The sequence below is a fragment of the Trachurus trachurus genome (assembly GCF_905171665.1).
Source record: "Trachurus trachurus genome assembly, chromosome: 17".
NCBI classification, from domain to species: domain Eukaryota; kingdom Metazoa; phylum Chordata; class Actinopteri; order Carangiformes; family Carangidae; genus Trachurus; species Trachurus trachurus.
In genome coordinates this window covers 29,704,351-29,719,956 of record NC_139900.1, presented here as the reverse complement: position 1 = coordinate 29,719,956, position 15,606 = coordinate 29,704,351, and the positions used below count along the sequence as shown (strand labels likewise).

General features: G+C 42.4%; 1 protein-coding gene across 2 annotated transcripts in view; it reads right to left on the bottom strand.

The window, feature by feature from the left end:
* The window catches only part of pbx1a (pre-B-cell leukemia homeobox 1a), a 54,062-nt gene extending 41,731 nt beyond the window's left edge, over window positions 1–12,331 (bottom strand). For both annotated transcript variants that reach the window (XM_083991941.1, XM_083991942.1), the window contains exons 1-2: window positions 11,651–12,331; window positions 10,765–10,838 (exon numbers count right to left, since the gene is read on the bottom strand). In XM_083991941.1, the coding sequence (XP_083848067.1) occupies window positions 10,765–10,838; window positions 11,651–11,835 (259 nt within the window). In that variant the 5' untranslated portion in view covers window positions 11,836–12,331. The remainder of the gene's footprint in view (window positions 1–10,764; window positions 10,839–11,650) is intronic.
* Window positions 12,332–15,606: the final 3,275 nt, after the last annotated feature.

Here is a 15,606-nt window from a genome sequence, read left to right as displayed (position 1 = left end):
AGAGACGGGAGGAGAGGAGAGAAAAGGCAGAGGGAGAAACCAAGACAGAGGGGAGATCCGTGAAATTCGAAATATTTAAAATAAATATACATCTAGTGGAAGCACAAAAAAAGAGAGCGAATGGCATCACGAGGTGCTTTGACCGAACAATCTCTCTGTGGCCTTGTTTTTTCTCGCTCGGCCCGAGTGTATTTCTGCATCCTTTTAACATTCACACAAAACGAAAGAGGTTTCAAAAACTGCCATTTTGCCTCTGACAGTCTTAATGCACTATGATGACACACCAACAACCAACTGCAGACCCTTCGAAAAACCCATTTATGCCACACTTTGTAGGTTGGATGGAGTGCAATCAGACCTTTTTCAACATTGTGATTACCACGTACTGGCACAGTAATCTGTGGCTGAGGAATTGGCTGGCTAATGGCAGTTTCACATCAGCCATCCATAGGGACCTTGCAGACAGGTAAAGTGGTAGTTGCACGATATTGAAATGGTCAGTGCCACCTTGGATGAAAGGTCTTTAAAAAAAAAAGTATTAAGAACTTATTTTTTTTCTCTTGAAGCTGCAGCACTGTATGTAAGATGAGCAGCTTTATCTTTGCAGTCACTTAAAACATCAAACACCTTGCTTTCCTTCACAGCCACTCTGAAGCTGCTGCTTGATTTTAGAGCTGGAAGGAAGAAATGATTGAGGGGTAAGAGAAAGAAATGTTTCCAAGCTGAGCTGAAATCCTTGCTGAAACAGTGTCCCAAGACCTTTCAAATGCTCATTTCCATTTATCTACCAGTGACACTTTTCATGACGTACTCTCTGGCAAACTATCTGACTCATAAATCCAATTCAAGCCTATTACTGAAGAACTTTTAAAGCTATCCTTCATTAATGTTAATGGGTTTTTTTAGTGGAGGCCAGTGGTGGTTAGGACTACATGGCTGCTTTCCCAAGCTTGTTTAACAGGCTCCAGACAGAGATGGATGCTTCTTGCAGTCCGATAGGCTCTCCGAGCCATCTATCACCCAGAGGACCCACCCACAGAGCTGGCGTTCCATAACAAAGGGCAGGCAGGAAAGCTCCTGATTGACAGCTTTATGTGTGTGGTGGCTAGTCAGACAGCAGAGAGGAGACATGGTATCTGTTTCTGGCCTCAGTGCTGGCCCCCTCTCTGAAAATGAGTTGTGAAGAACAGAACAAAATAATGAGTGAGCGGGGGAATCAATCAATATGCCGGCACATGAGATAAATGAGAGAATCAAACACACACACACAGACACACACACACACACGAGAAAAAAAATATCCCTAATGCTGCTGAGTAGGTACAAAACTAATCAGGCAAATGAAGCTGCCCAAGCAACGTAAACTGTGAATGGAGAGCAGTGTTAAAGCATAAACAGTTATTATCATAAAGATTATTACCCTTACACCTCCAGACTTACTAATTAGCGCAATAAACAGGCATATTCTAAAATGTATGGCTGGAGAATGCAATAAAACCCGCCGCAACATGTAAATACAGATACGGCGCGCACAAAGACACAAATAAAGGGATAACACACTGTTCTGGAGGCACTGCATTCCAGCTCAAAAAACATTAAAATCTATAATAATATAAAACATACAAGCGTAAACCGCTTTGCTGCTGCCACGGCTGTAATCATTTTACGAGAGGCCACAGTTCCTCTCAGGGCTGCTGTATATATTCTTGAAATGCTGACAAAAAGGAAAGGGGTGGGGGTGGAGGGGGGGAGGTGGTGGATGGGTGCTGCCGGTGATGGGAGAGTGGTGGTGGTGGCGGTGGTGGTGGTGGGGTGGGGGGTTTCAGAAGAGACACACTAAATTTGGACAGTAAGTAGTATCACCCCGTCGGCGCGGTACACCGCACATTCGCAACGCCCCATTTAACCGCACACGGCGCTTCCCTCTACTGCCTTCATTTGCATACTTCAGCGGGGCCCTGACAGATGAAGACGGATGGGGCAAAATCAGCCTCACTGAAACAACTGTTTTATCAAGGTTAAACTATCCAAGAAGCTCTTAACCCCCACGCCTTTATCACACTACAGCTCTCCCAATATCAATCTATCAATATGATCTTATTGGCAGGGAGGGGGGTGAAGACGCTCTTCATAAACTCAAGTAATAGGAACATAAAGGAATTTTATGTGTTTAGGGGAGGAGACTGCTAAACACGGTGCTGAAGGACATGTCCAATAAAACAGGCTACAAGGTGGGTGCCAGCAAGCCAAATAAAATATAATAGAAGAAGAAGAAGAAGAGCCACTCGCCTCGAGGCGTGTGCGTGGAGTCACATGCAGGGTCGTCGATTCAGGTTTCGTGAAAGCACGAGCGAAGACACGACAGCAGCCAGGCTCAACGTGAACTTAAACGTGGCCCTGACACCCACACACACCCTGCTCTGTGACGGCGCCGTTTGACTGAGAGCCGGCTACATTTGTCCAATTACATGTTATCAGGTCGTGTGAAGCAGCTTCAATGTAGAAGGAGCACTCTGGTCTTTAGTCGTCTAAATCAACGCACTAGACTTCCTGTGGTGAAACAGTAAAACACAGCAGTTCTGAAGATGTCAGTTGTTGTTGTTGTTGTTGTATTTACAACAGTTCAGAAGGTCGCACAGTGTAGCTAATGCACGCTGTGTTCATACAGTGTTTGTGTGTGTACACTGTGATTGCATGCATACCTGTGTGTGTGTTTGGTCATTTACACAAATGCAAATTCTAAGATCCCTTGAGAAGCCCTTAAGCAAAATTCACCATTAAACTGGGCTATTTTCATATCATACAACTCATTTAGTTATTTTGATTTTATTGGTATGTTACTGTCTATTATGTATGCACATACAGGTGACAAATGGGCCGATTGCATAAAAAAAACTGTCGCTTTACAAGAGAGCATAAAGTGACAATAATAACATTATAAGCACTATATCATTTATATAAATAATTAAATAAAAAAGTAAGACCACACAACAACAACAACAACAACAAAAAAAACTACCATCGACCTCACATAGAATCAATAACAACAGATTAAGGTTTTCTATATTTTCATAAAACATGTTTCAGGTCTTCATTGTGTTCAATCCTTTGCTATTGATACATTTTAATGGACAGTCAATGTGCCAATACACTGTGGTACTTTTATGTCAAATTTATGTGTTTACCACTTCAGAAACTTTTTATGGCGTTGCACATCAAGTAGAATGACAGACTTAACCCAAAACGACAAATTGCTGATACCACAAATAAACCCTCGTGTATACACAAATCATAAGAGCAAACTACCTCCTAACTTTTTGGTCTTTGAAGGGTAAAAGCTCCGTTAGAAGTGGCTTGGTAATAAATGAACAGAAGTATATAATTTGCTGATTATGCTCAAGTAGAAAAAAGAAAATGACAGCAATTAACATAATTTCAGTAGGAGTTAACTGTCCAGAACTAACACCGCCAAAGGCAAGCTGGCAGACAGAAGGCACTGAGGAAACCCACAGCTTTCACTCTTTGGGTTGGGATACAGATATCTACAGTACAGGGAGCCAGCAAGGAGGCATCGCTGCATTATCAATCCTCATTGCTGCTACTGGAGAAAAAAAAACTGTTTACATATTTTACCTTGTTTGACGTCAGAACTAAGAGTAGGCTATGCATTTTAAAGTTTGGCTGCATAAGGCACTAGAAATGTAACAGTCTGATCATTACACATTTAATATAGGGTATGTATGCCTCCCATAATAACTTATTATCTAATAACATGTAAAGTTAACAGGCTGGTGGAAAATCTATTGTTTCTGATGCAAAATTGAGTTAAATGAGATTAAAAAGAAAAGAAAAAAACAATTAGATTTGCATGGGAAACAAGCAAAATCACCCTGATGGCAGATCTGGCTTAATTGTAAGTCTTCCACCACTTTAATGGAGCACTGCAGATAAAACCTATGAGAAGTGTCGTGCTGTATATCGTGGATATTTTGTTGATTCATACATCCTGAGGGTGTTTTAGCTTTTTGCCTAACAGCCCACACTACTTCAGAAGCAGATTTTAAGTGCCCTTATCAGTCTCTCTGAGATGGTCTTTCCACTGCCAGGCAGCCAGGCCAAGTGCTGACCTCTGCTAACACTCGTGCTCTCTTCCCACTGTGCTAAATGCTACCTGTGGTGTCACATCTGCCCCGGGAAGTGATCCAAAACTACAGCACCCCGTGTCTCTGTAGGTCCCACAGAATTAGCAGCAACAATCCCAAGAGACTGCCTGCCTGCCTGCCTGCCTATTCCTGCCCCTCTAACACACACTCTTGTCACACACACAGAAATAGTAGACACCACACACCACACTGAAGATTGCCAGCATGAGGCTGTTTGATTTTGCAGCCACAAAAACAACTCTTTGTGTGGCTAAATTTATCATCGCTCTCCGCGACAGTATTTGTGTCTTTCTCTGCAGTTCAATATCTCTTCTTTTTCTCTCTGAGGGTGTGCGTGTCTGTCTATGTGTGTGTGTGTGTGTGTGTGTGTGTGTGTGTGTGTATGTGTGTGTGTGTCTGCATTGTTCTTTGTCTGTGCCTTTTCCTTCCAGTGAAGGTGCTGAGGTTACCAAGGCTCATCTGTGGCCTCTTTGTCTCTCACGGCAACGGCAAGGTTTATTAACATAAATTAGAATAGCTCACCGAGAGAGTACCTTGTCGCTATGCGTTACCCACGGCAACCTCTCCTCCACTCTAAATCCACCTGATCATGTGTGTATATGAGTGTGTGTGTGTCTGTGTTTGTGTGCGAAAAAAAAAAAAAAGACAGAGATAGAGTAAAAGAGAGAGAGAGTGCACACACTCCCCTGCATCTAAATGTGAAACTACTCTGAAACGAGGGAGACACATCCACACCCATCTCTCCCCTGTCCTGATTAAAATAAATGGTGCTATCTGCACTGCATGACTCACTACACCATGGCATTACTATCAGTAATTGAAACATCCAATCACTACTGAGCCATCAGCCTCGCTGCTCTTCCCCATCTGACTTTGTGGCACCTGATTGAACATCCCACTGTATGGGAAGTAATACAGGATATGCCTTTGAGTTTATATGGAGAGGACGAGAGGAGCAGGGGAGAGGGAGAGAGGAGCAAAAATATTGTGTCAATGAGGCTGCAATTCATCTATTCCCCCCCCCCCTATGTGTCTAAATGTGCCTGCATGTACAGTATATATTCAGATGTTTGTGTGTGTGCGTGCGTGCGTGTGTGTGTGTCCCACTCAACATCCTAAGCAGATATCCAGGGAGAGTCGGGCAGCCTCATTGATTGGTGTTGATTCCATCTGGGCAGCGAGCAGCAACTGACAGTGGATCTAAGCCGCTGCGAAAGGCAACCATTAATCTTGGTCCTGTTTAAGCAGCATGTATTAATTTATGTCATTTTTACTAAGTCAGCCAGGGAAGAGCGCTTGCCATTTTATGTTTGACTGTTCATCGAAGTCTAGTGGGGGTGGGGGCGGGTGGAGTGTGTATGTGGGGTGGGGGGGTCCTTTGTACAAATCCAGCACAGTGCCAACATGCCACTTACATCGTAGTGGCAGGGTGCCAGAGAAATGAGATCCTGCACCTCGAATTAAAGGTTATCAACCACCGGGGCAACCACGACCATCAAAGTGCCAAAGAAAGTCTGAATGTACAAGTAATATTTTTGATATAAGAAAGGACATGTCTCCGTGGTCAAACAGAGGAGGGAGGGAGGGGGTGGCGATGCGTGGATGTAACCACACAGATTTTAACTCCTCGTGAAAAACGATAAACTAAACAGTCGTAATATTCAGCAGTAGTTGGAGTACACAGTAGGAGCCCCATGAACATATCAGTAATAAGATCTGCAGGTGTTTCAACTCCAACAATATGAGGATATACGCATCCACCAGTCCTGCTGCGTGAAGCAATTCCATAAGACTGTGGAAAATCCAATCAAATCCAAACAGCACCAATAAGAAAAACAATGGCTGAGGCAATTGCAACTGCAATAATGTCACCGGAGCTGTTTTGTAGACAGTAAAAGCTGCTCCAGAGACAAACATCTGATAAAAAAGAAACTCCACTCTGCCATAGAGCAAATTTCCTCTCTAAAGCAATTTTATATTCGATAAGTGGGAAGGCATTCTTAGCGTAATGGATCAGAATATGATCTCTGTCAGAAAACTAAGAACACAGCCTTGTATAAAAGCCCAGCGTGCAGAATGACCAGTGCTGCTCCATCAGATAACTAAATTGAGAAGTGCAGGGAAGAAACTATAGATAGAGATGCAATGCCTTCATGTTTTATTTGAATAGGTTAACTGATAGATCTCCAATTCTCTGTCTTCCTTGCAGTTTTCATGAAGGTGACTTGTGAAAAATGTATGCGCAGGGAAAAAATGTTGTCAGAAGAAGTAAACAAACATAGATGCACACTCGTCGTATGCAAAAGAAGGGCAACAGGAAGTGAAATACAAAGTTTAAAGGCAGAAAATAGCTGCTCTCCCTGCCAAAAAGCAAGCAAAAACAAACACAAGACTACACCTAGCGACCTGCCTGTGCCTCTCAAACACATGCGCACACACTCGTACGCACGCTCGTGCATGCACACACACACTCCCTCGCCATACGTCGACACACAGAATATGACCATTCTACAGCCAGATCCGTTATCACGGCTAATTACTACTCCCACCTCAGATATACAGGGCTGTAATTAGCCTCTTAAAACATGATTAACATGTCTCAATTAAGCCAGTCAACATTTGCATAATATATTAGCTGTCCTAATTGCAAGTGAGTTTATATCAGAGGACAGGGAACAGCAAAAATACTTGCTGTTGCTTCTGAAGTGCGCTGATAGTGCAGGAAATATAAATATGAATAAAGAGGAAATGTCAGTGGATAAAAAGAGAACCCAGTCCATTTATGTTATAGATATAACTCACTTTAAAAGCAAAGATAAACTCACAATCAGCACATACCCGCTCCGACTACTTATAAAAATATATTACATGTTTATTCTTATTCACTTAGATGAACATTTCTGGTAAGTGCAGGAAGAGTTTCCTATAAACTCACAAATCAAAGGCCAGCAACATTTTCTCAGGAAAAACTTCGCACTCGTTTTGAAGTTATTTATTTGAAGTTATTTATGAGAGAACAGACAGGGTCCTGTTCAGCCTTATTTCCGTGGAAACTAAAACATGGGGGGATAAACTGCTGCTTCGGCACTTCCAAGCTGGGGACAGATATACAGTCTCCCGGCTAGTGCGGGGAAACCAAGGACATAGCCATTAGTTTCAGGACAGCGCCACATTGGAGACTAATGCCTCCATCTGTCACTGGAGATGAGAGGAGGGTAACAAAGAGAGGCAACACTAACCCCTGAACTCATCATGGACAGCCATGTCAATTAAATACTGAAAAACAGCAGCACTGGGAGCCATAGTGACCAGTCTATCCACCGCTTCATGGGAGCTCAACTAGTACCTCCATCAACGTTTAATGTTAATGGCACAGAAAATAACATAAATAGCTATTTGACACTTTTACATTTACCTCAAGTGCACTAATTAGAGCTCAAAGGAGAATTTGATTCATCAGAAAGTGCTTTTGAAAGATTGTAAATCTAGTCAGTGTTTTAAACTAGAGCTTGACACATGTGAGCATTAGCTGCTTTTCTCTTTCATATGATTTTAAATTGAAGTAAACTGATGATCTTTGGGTTTTGGACAGTTGTTTTGATAACAGTGATGTCCATTTGCTTTTTGCATTTCTTAGTAGTAGAGAATTTATCATTAAATCTAAAAAAAAGAAATCATTAGACTAGTCAATAATGAAAATAAGCTGTAGCTCTATACCAACAAGGCAGCACTCGACAGAAATGTCTTTTCATTCACGAGGCCTGACAAGGACCTTGAGAGTGACCAGATCACAACTGTTATTATGTAAAAATATGTGTACATGTCTAATTAGCAGCACAAGGCTTCAGGGAGGGAGGGGAGCGTTAGCACAGTTAGCGGGACCGACTGATTCAGCAAGTCTCCAGCTTTGATAAGTTCAAGCGGTGTAATGCATTATCCGTCTGATCACATTAGTCATGCAGGAGCTCTCCATCTAACCCGAGCCTGCATGGGGGTAATGTGAGGCTGTTGACACAGAGTGGCCTGACGAAACAGTCCCAGGCCCACAGATAGAGAGACACAGAGCGAGAGGGAGAGAGAGAGAGAGGAAGAGAGAGGAAGAGAGAGGAGAGTAGGCCTGAAATCTGACACCCAGAAACACTGACTTGGTGTCTGGCTTCTCTTACTTAGTCAACCTGTACGTGCCAGCTTCCCTCGCCGTAATGGTTCCACACAAACAAAGACGCCGTCCAACTCTCTTCACAGGATGTGAAGCAAGCACAGGAAAACAAATTCTTAAGTGCTCTGCAGGAACTGTAGAAACAATGATGATAGTTTGAAAAAAAAAAAAAAAAAAAAAGTGGCGAGGGGGGGGGGGGGGGGGGGGGCGGGGGGGCGGTAGACAGGGTAAACGTTTTCGTGAAATACAACACTGGCGACCGAGAGGAACGTCTGTGAGTGGTAACACAAGCCTCTGTCCCTGGTTCCTCCATAAGCCGGCGTGCGAATCTGAGCTTGTTTAAGCTTGCTAAATACTCTCTCCCGCCGTGACACGGGCCCGACCCCGACACAAATATACAGGGAGTGGGGTGGGGTGGGGTCATCAGTTAACTTGTGCTCTATCCACTATTGGCATGCGCTCCCGCCTTGTTTGTCAGCTGCTTGCCAATGGACACCTCACTGCTGCAATGTCCCATATTGCTGCTGTCAACACTCACACACCACTGATATACCATGGAGGGGAGGGGTGAGGGGTGGGAGTAACATGCAACATGCAACCTGCATGTGAATAACTAACATGCAACAAATGATATACGATCTAAAGAAATGTTTCCTCTCTTCAGCGAAAGGTCGAAGAGAAGGGGCTGCTTCAAATCTGAACAGCTGTACTTGTCTCCCTCCTGCTTGCACTTCTTCCCAAAGACACTCTGACTGCAACAATGTAAAAAAGCAAGGAGAAGCTGACTCTTTATAAAGAATATAAAAAAGACCTGACAAATTACAGGCTGTACTCCACTCGCATACACTGCACTCAGCACATTTGGCTGTAAATGCCATGGTGAAGGTTTGAGTCATTTTCTCTGTCACTGCAGTGAAAGGATTTTCAGTTTCGTCTGCACAAGCCTCCTATGGGCGAAGATGAACCGCAGCTCAGCTCTTCAAACGCAGACAGGGAGGACACAGTGAGGCAGCCATTAAGTCGTGAGTCTCTCGCAAATTGTTTGGGTTATTCTTAACTTTAAAAAGCTTTTCTGTCTTCACAAAAACAGACCTGGTATTTATTTGTTGCCGATTTGTGGTTCAGAGCATGTTTTTTTTATTTTTTATTTCAGCTACGCTTGTAGGGAAAAATAACCGATTCAATAAATGAAACAGGAGAAAACATAAACTAGGTTGAAATATGTTCATTTCCAAACTTGGTCCTAAACAGAGGGGGAGAGAATTTGCAGGCTGAGGGGAGCCTCTCTCATCAGAAGCTCTGTGAAGCCCTGGTTGCCAAGAACGGTGGGAAGAGAAGAGAGGCAGGGGGAAAAGCCAGGAAAAGGTCCAAGTCACTTTGTTCTTCTTTTTGGAAACGAACTCTGGTTGAACCCAGGGAGACGCCAGACAGTTTACAAAGAGCCAGGCATTACTCTCTCACTTTTCACTTTCCAAGGCTTGCAATTTAGAAACAGGGCCCCATACCTACTATAGCTTCCTCCTCACAGACTGCACTCTTTAACCTTTATAAATCTGGTGAAAATCCCAAAGCGTCTGCTTTTTTTGGGAGGGGGGTTTAGGGGGGGGGCTGGGAAACCTGTGCCAATTTCTGACTCACAAGAATAAAATGTCAGTGGATAAGAGTTTGTGTTAAATTAAAGGAAATGGTATTGCCTTCACACGAGCCCTGTGTTTATTTTCAACTGTCTACATGACTGCAGTGCAACAACACCAGCAGACAAAGTGACAAGGCTCTCTCAATAATCTCAGCGACTGCTTCAAAGTTGTGTTCACAGATAAGGTTATATTGGATATTTTGTTTTATTTCCTCCCTTGAAAAGCAGCGCTCCGCCACATCCCTCTGAGAATATTCACAGGCTTTCGTCATGTGAGCTGCTCTTCTTTTAATCTGCTGTTAAGCGACTAATAATTCACACATTCCTTTTCATGACTTTGACCCTGGTTGCAAACATAAACAGAAAAATCCCTCTGACCTGCCTCTGCATGTAAAACAGCTCACTTAGCAAACACCATCGAACTCGGCCAAGGAAAACAAGAGACAAGAGAAAGGGTGGGGGGGAGGGAGGGAAGGGGAGGGGGGGCAGCCCCAGAAAGGCCCAAATGTCGACATGAAAACACTCCTGTCCAATGACAGCACCTCTTCTGGGGCCAGAGCGGTTCACATGCATGCTGTGTGACGTTTGTTAACGTGTTGTAAATCACAGAGAAAAGAAATACTAAAATTTACAGTGGCTCACGAGAGGAATATCTAGATGGCCGTGACCTGTTTTCACAATTTAGAAAAATCCACCAATTACCAAGGGCAGATTTTGAATTCTCTCATCAGTCCTGTGAGTAAATGCAAGTAAGAGAAGAAAAGAACAAATCCAGCACACAAAGGAAAGTGTGAAACATAACTTACCTGTTTTCTCCTTTATTTCACACAAGACATTGAAGAGAGCAGGTTTCATTCTGTGGCAATTCAGTGCATGTTTCCTAAAAAGAGGACAGGACACCGCTTTCCAGATCAATATTCAAACAAGTGGCAACAGTGATCAAGCTACTTATAAGACTGGTCCAATCTGAAATCACCAAGTATGAACATTCAGTATCCCCAGATTTTTGTCTCTACTGTCAGAAACAGCTGGATATTGTATAAACCTTTCAGGAGCCAATGCATAGAAGATGGTTTATAGGAATAGTCTTTAACTTTAATTATTTCTCCTTATTCATACTCAATGGGAGACTTTAAAACAAGACTTTTCTTACAACATAACATGAAACTAAAATCCACACAGCCACACTACAACTGCACAACAAGCCTCAGATTTACTTTGCATCACATAGTGGGTCATTATTAATAGTGCAGTGGGTTAAAACTAAAGGAAATGATCTGCAACATGTTCTTGTAGCCCAGGATTATAATGTAAGCTCCTCTGTAAGGAGGCAGAAGAGTCTCAGTGAAACTGAGCTGCCAACTGCTCCGGAGTTTAAAAGAAAAACCATCCACACAGATGATCTTAATCTCAATTAATCAACCGATAATTAATGGGTTTGATTAAAAATATTAACACAAAAGTTGTTGGAAATAATCAAATCTGAATCGTGACAAGTTTCTAGGTTTTTTTTTTAATATTATTATTCGCTTTCGCGCAGTCACGGCACTTCAGTGGGCGTAATTGCCTTCATTTAGAGACAGTCTTGATGCAAACCACAGTGTTATCTCCCCTCTCCATCCCCAACAACATTGCTGAATATTTCCTCTCTTCGATTAATAATACAAGTATTTTCTTTTAGCGTATTCTCACCTGGCCTGTGCTTCGTCTAGGCTTTGGTCTGTGATGGTCATTATTTGCTGTAATATGTCTCCGATGTCCTGCTTTCTTCCCTCTCCGTCCGTACCCGCCGTGCCATCCTGCATATGCTGCGCCAGGCCGGGGTGTCCGGCCATGCCTACCCCGTGGGAGTGCATCAACCGCGGCTGGTCGTCCATCCTTGACCACGGTCCCTGCTGCCTCGCCTCCAACTTTTTTTAAATTTTAATATCAAGAGGAGGGGGGGGAAAGGGAAGAGAAAAATATCCTCGGAAATTCCTCTGGATTCCTCTGCGTCTCTCTCTCTCTCAGCCCCGACACTCCTCCTTTTTCCTTGGTAAGCTTTTCTGGATTTGGGAGGAGGGAGACTGACACAAACCCTCTCTCTGCTTGCTCTCTCTTCGGGCTCTCTCCCAGCTGGTTTAGGTGAAATCTGATCTGAATCGCTGCTTTTGGCTTTGGCCACTCCTGCACCGCTACTGTAGGGAAGGAAAAAAAAAACAGGATTGAACATTAAAGGCTCCTAATCTGATTAAAAGTGGAGCGCGTTGTGCTCTTCTCATAAAACCTCCGATGTAGTCGACAGCTTGATGCGCCAAAACGCGCTTAAGACTCAACTTGCCAGTGAAGGTTTTGGACACAAAGTAACCACCAACTGTTATTGTTTCGCTTATGTCTGGTAACTGACTCATAATCAGAGTATGGATGAAAAGCCTCCGCCCCTCGAGCCACGATTGGAGAAGAAGGAGCGCGCAAGTCCCACCTCGGTCCTCTCCGAAAACGTCAATCATCCTCCTCGGGAAGGTGGGACACTGTAATAAACATAAAGAGATGTGACCGGGCCGGGTGGCGATACTGTGATGGATAGAGAGTGAATATGTAGCCTAATAAATAATTGTGAGTGGCAGTGGAGCTCTGACCCTACAGGACAGCATGGTGGCGCTTGGAAAAGATACTCTGTCACCCAGACAATATATTTTCCTGCTGAATATTTACATTCATGCAATCAGTCAAAGGGATAAATAAATCAAGATGAATTTATTGGAACACACAGCACTTTGAGGGAAGCTTTTTTTTTTTTTTTTTTTTTACTAGCCTTATGTTGCACACAGGACCACAACAGTTGTCATGAATGTAAACCAGACTTTGTATTAAGACATCCTGACATTCTTGGCATCAAACAAGGCATATTAGTAATCTGACTTGTAATTTGGTAATTGAGCTACAACCACTTGATTGATTAAAGGCGAAGTCCACCAACAAACCATCAGAGTCTACGGGTTTACAGGTCTTGGGGGGCACGACTACTGCATATGTGAAAACATATAAAGTCTTTTATGGCTCCAGAGGGAGCTGTGAAAAAAATGACGGATTTCTTCAAGCGATGTCATTTTAGTCGACGCTGACTGCGTTTGAAGACTACAGCCTTGAAAATAGGAAACAAGGCCACATATGTACAATGTGTGAAACTGATGTAACAACCTATGTTGCATTTGCATTCTGCCTATAGTGTCAGCCAGGTTGTTTTTACTGCAAAGGTTTACATTCAATGGAACAAGTATAAAACAGTCATCAAAACGTGCAGATTACGTTAACCTCCAAGCTGCTGCTCTGCACCGCTAAGATCCAGATTTTACAGCCACAAAGTCATCGGACAAAATCAAGTGTCACATAACAGGCTAATGTAACACTGTGTTGTGATGCTGTGTTGCGATTTCTGCTATATTTACTTCACAGAGAAAGTTAGAAGCAACACAAGATCTTATTGTGTCTAGACTTGTTGCTAGGTCCTCCTTCTCCTTCACCTCGGCCTCTGAATTTGCCGACAAAGGCGGCAACACTGAAGGCTGTAACTTCCTCCAATAGAAAACTGTTTACACCAATTCATTTTTGAAGGATCAACAGTCAATGGGGAAACTGCACCACACAGTCACAAGTCGGTCAGTATTAAAATCTGGGGGTGCAGAGTTAGAAAAGATGTGAACTCCATAGCCTGCTGCTCATCTCCGCTTGAGGCAAGTAACTGGAGACTACATTAGCCGCTACCAGAATAATAACACACCTGAATTTCCAAGCCGAACTGTTGCATACTGAGCTGTACTGGGGCTAATATTAGGCACCAAGTATTGGAAAGGAAGGAGAATAAAACATGGTACACTCTGCTGCATTGGCTTTGATCCATTTTTAAAAGGTCTATCATTAGTCTTATAGTGTTATAGGAGGGAAAAATCTGTAGTCAATTCTTTTCCACTTGTTCCAGCATCAGCTAAAATGTGAATGTTTGTTTTAGTCTTTTGTGGGACTGATTATTGGTCAGTCAAAACATGCAATATGAATGTGTCACTTGGGCTTTCAGAAACTGTGATGTGACATTCCACAGACTAAATGATTCATAACTTAACTGAAAGATTTATCAATAATGAAAATAACTGTTAGTTGCTGCTCTAATTCCTGTAATCACAAAATCCTCTCCCATTAACACTCAACATTTAAAAAAAAAAAGAAAAAAAAGAAGCTAAATAACTTTATAGATCTGCTGCAGTTGTACGCCTCCGAGTCTGGTCTGCACTATATCCAAATGCCTCCTTCCCTTCTTTTACTGGCCGGACAGAAATCGATCAGTCAGTTTTCTCATTACGTGCTGAATAGGGAGGTAGGGCAGTAATTGTCACAAGGGGCAGGGTGAGGTTGAGGGTAGTGGCGGTGATAATGTCTGACACTCAGGAGCTGCAAGACTGCACAGCACAGCCCTGAGATGAAAGTCTGCAGTCCAACAGCCGTCCTGCTTTATTTTATTCCTGTTTTAACAGGGTCATAATGATGGAGGATTATCTTCGCGTTGTGTCGTTCTGACAGAGAAGGTGGTGGTGGCTCAGCTGTAAACATAGCTCACGGTGCTCATCAGCAGACACGACGGATATTTTTCTTCTTATTTTTTTCACCCAAACAGTGAATAACAAAACACATTCTGGTGTGAGGTTGGCTCTACAGATCCTCATCTATAGCTCACACACATTAGTCTTCTTAGTTTGATTTGAAAATCAAGGTTGCATTGATTAGTGTGAAATATGATTTAATGAGCTCTTTATTTTTGCTCAAAGCTCCACTGTGAACCAACAGACAAAAATTGACCTTATTGCTTGGATGATTTTGGGTATGTAAACTCTGAATAGAATAAATAAAACCTTATTTATGGCTTTGGTTTCTGTATTTCAGAAAAATCAGCATTTGCAGCCTTAATGAAAGGGGGCAAAAAAAATCATCTGACATCGCATTTTTCCTTCAATTTAAACCAAATGTGTTGTTGCAGCATTAATAATCCCACAAAAAAAGAATAAATGGGATTTGATTATAATTGCAAATGAATTTTGATGTAAAAATATTCTTATAAATAGAAGATGTTTTTCTCCAGAAGTTGCAGAGTTGTTTTTCAGAGACTTAAAATGTTAATGCCAAACATGTCAGTATTCCCAACAGAGATGTGAACTAGTTGGGTTTGTTGAGTTGTGTTGTGTTTACCATTATCCAGTGAGGCTGCTCTGATAAATATGGAAGAAGGCAGAGTTTACCAAAGTATATAATGCATTTATGATTGGAAAATGACAGGCTTTTTGAATCACATAAACTGAAGCAATATGAGGTCTCATGCCAGGTGTCTGGATGGTGTTTGTGAAAAATAAAGATAAAGACACTTTATAAGCAGCATAACCATTTGGAAAATGGTCTATAAATGTAGTTGTAATCAAATATGAGGACATTTTAAACATGTATTGGTTAACTATTTAAACTCCTCTTTTGAAGCATCTATTACATATGTATTGACTAGGGGTGGGACGATATGGGTAACTCACGATTCGATACTGTGGCAATATTTGGCCCGCGATAATGATAATATCACGATACACGATATCTGCGATATTCGATATATTGCAAGAAATTTCATCAACGAT